The sequence below is a fragment of the Marmota marmota genome, unplaced genomic scaffold (genome assembly GCF_001458135.2).
Source record: "Marmota marmota marmota unplaced genomic scaffold, marMar, whole genome shotgun sequence".
Classification (NCBI taxonomy): domain Eukaryota; kingdom Metazoa; phylum Chordata; class Mammalia; order Rodentia; family Sciuridae; genus Marmota; species Marmota marmota.
This window is the reverse complement of record NW_025999872.1, coordinates 1217889-1219971: the sequence shown is the minus strand read 5'-3', so window position 1 is coordinate 1219971 and position 2083 is coordinate 1217889. Positions and strand designations below refer to the sequence as shown.

General features: G+C 54.0%; 1 protein-coding gene across 1 annotated transcript in view; it reads left to right on the top strand.

The window, feature by feature from the left end:
• Positions 1–6: 6 nt before the first annotated feature.
• Arhgap23 (Rho GTPase activating protein 23) overlaps positions 7–2083 on the top strand; it is an 83333-nt gene continuing 81256 nt past the window's right edge. The window contains exon 1 of the mRNA XM_015506632.2: positions 7–36. Within this exon, the coding sequence (XP_015362118.2) occupies positions 28–36 (9 nt within the window). The 5' untranslated portion in view covers positions 7–27. The remainder of the gene's footprint in view (positions 37–2083) is intronic.

Below are 2083 nucleotides of genomic sequence, written 5' to 3'. Positions count from 1 at the left end.
GGCGACGACGGCATAGTCGGGCGCAGCATGGAGCAGGTCAGCGCGCGCGGGGCGTGGGTGTCTGTCTGAGAACAGAGGGCTGCGGGTGTTGTGACCGGGTGAGGGTGGGCGCGCCGACAGCAAGGGGACCCTGCCACATGGGAGGGGTTAGGGCGCGGGAGCTCTGGGTGGGGCCGATGTGACATAGAGCTGGTGAACACACACACACACGAGCGCACGAACACGCATACACACTCACACACACAGGTGTGTATTCCCCCATCACTGACATTCAGGGTGGCGCGTGCAGAAGGTGCACTTCCCACCCCCTTCCCAGAAAGAGAGCACCCTCATTTAGAAGCTCCCATCCCCGTTCGGGAAGGTCCCAGCAAGCCCCTGCGCTCCGAACCTAGGCTTGAGGCTGGTGCAGATTCTACTGAATGAAGGGTGATCAGAATGAAGGGTGATACCGGGTGGGGGATGGCTACCTACCATACAACTGCGCTGCCCTCCAGACCCCCCAGTGAGACCTCAAGACACAGCTGCCCCTCCCCCTCCACGTCAAGGGGCTTCTCCCAGCCAGGCTCCCTCCTTCCCAGTTAAGGCAGCTGCAGCAGCTGCTGCCACCATTTCATGGCAGTGAGAAGATGGGGTGGGCTGGCTCTTCACATGCGCCCCAAATACACAACTGCAGTCCCAACCAGGAGGGGGCTGCCTTTCTTTCACGCAGGCACTAAGGGTGCAGAGCTGGGCATAGTGGCCCCCCAGTCAGAGTTCTCATCTCTGAAGACAAGCCCAGACAGTCCCCAGGGGTAAGGGGGGGGATCTATCTTGGCTTGAAATCTCCTGCTGTAGGAGGACAGCAGATGACAGGGGGCAGAGTGATCTGGCTGCTGCTCCTGGGGTGGCCTTGCTCTCTTCTCAATTTCCACTTGGAAACTGGGGTGGGGTCTGGGGTGATGAAATGGGTTTTTCTGTTACTAGGTGTGCCTTTAAATGCTGAACAGACCCACATCCTCCTCCTTTCCTTGCCCCAAGCTGTTTGAGCGTTGCTTAGCCTAAACTAGTGGCCAGGGTCCCTGGGCTCTGAGACCCCTCCTCACTAGAGCTCCTGCCTCCTACACAGTGGTAGAGGGAGTTGTGTATAGGCTGATAGTAAGGAGCCAGGGGATGGGGTGATCCTAAACTCTGGGGGCTTGGGGAGAGGCACCAGGGAGGCATGAGTGTTCTGGGCATCTTCCCTGAGTTGAGCGAGATGGTTGGGGTGGGGTTGTGGGCTGCTCTAGTCTCCAGGCCTGTTTGGCATCTTGGTCATTAATTTAAATGACCAGTGGCAGCTCCTTGGAATACTAGACCTGGCAGGGGGAAGGGGACTCGATTCCTCATTTTCTGTTGTTGCCATTACTGAGTGGAACACACAAAAGCAAGGGGTGGGGAGTGCCAGATGCCTCTGAGTTGCCTATTATAAAATAATTAATTTTATGTTATGTGACCTTCACCTAAATTAAAAAAAAAAAAAAAGAGAAGTAGGCCTAGGGGCCACCACTGTTTCCTGTCTCCTGCAGCTCAAGGGGCCCATGTGCCCCATCATTAGCCTTTACCAGCCTTCCCTACCTGTCCTGGCAGTCAGTCACTTTCCTTTCCCACAGGACAGACCAGGCCAAGCCTGCACCCCAACTCCTCCCCTGAGAGGAAAGTCAGGACATCCAGCTCCTGTCTTGGCTCCATCAAGAATCTCTGGGAGCCAGGCGCAGTGATGCACACCTGTAATCCCAGCAGTTTGGGAGGCTGAGACAGGAGTTCAAATCCAGCCTCAGCTGGAGCTGGGGTTGTGGCTCAGCGGTAGAGTACTCACCTAGCATGTGTGAGGCCCTGGGTTCGATCCTCAGCACCACATACAAATAAATAAATAAAGGTATTTTGTCCGACTACAAATAAAAAATAAATATTTTTTAAAAATCCAGCCTCAGCAACTGCAAAGGCATTAAACAACTCAGTGAGACCTTGTCTCTAAATAAGATATAAAATGTGGCTGAGGATGTGGCTTAGTGGTTGAGTGCCCCTGAGTTTAATCCCTAGTACCAAAAAAAAAAAAAAAAAAAAA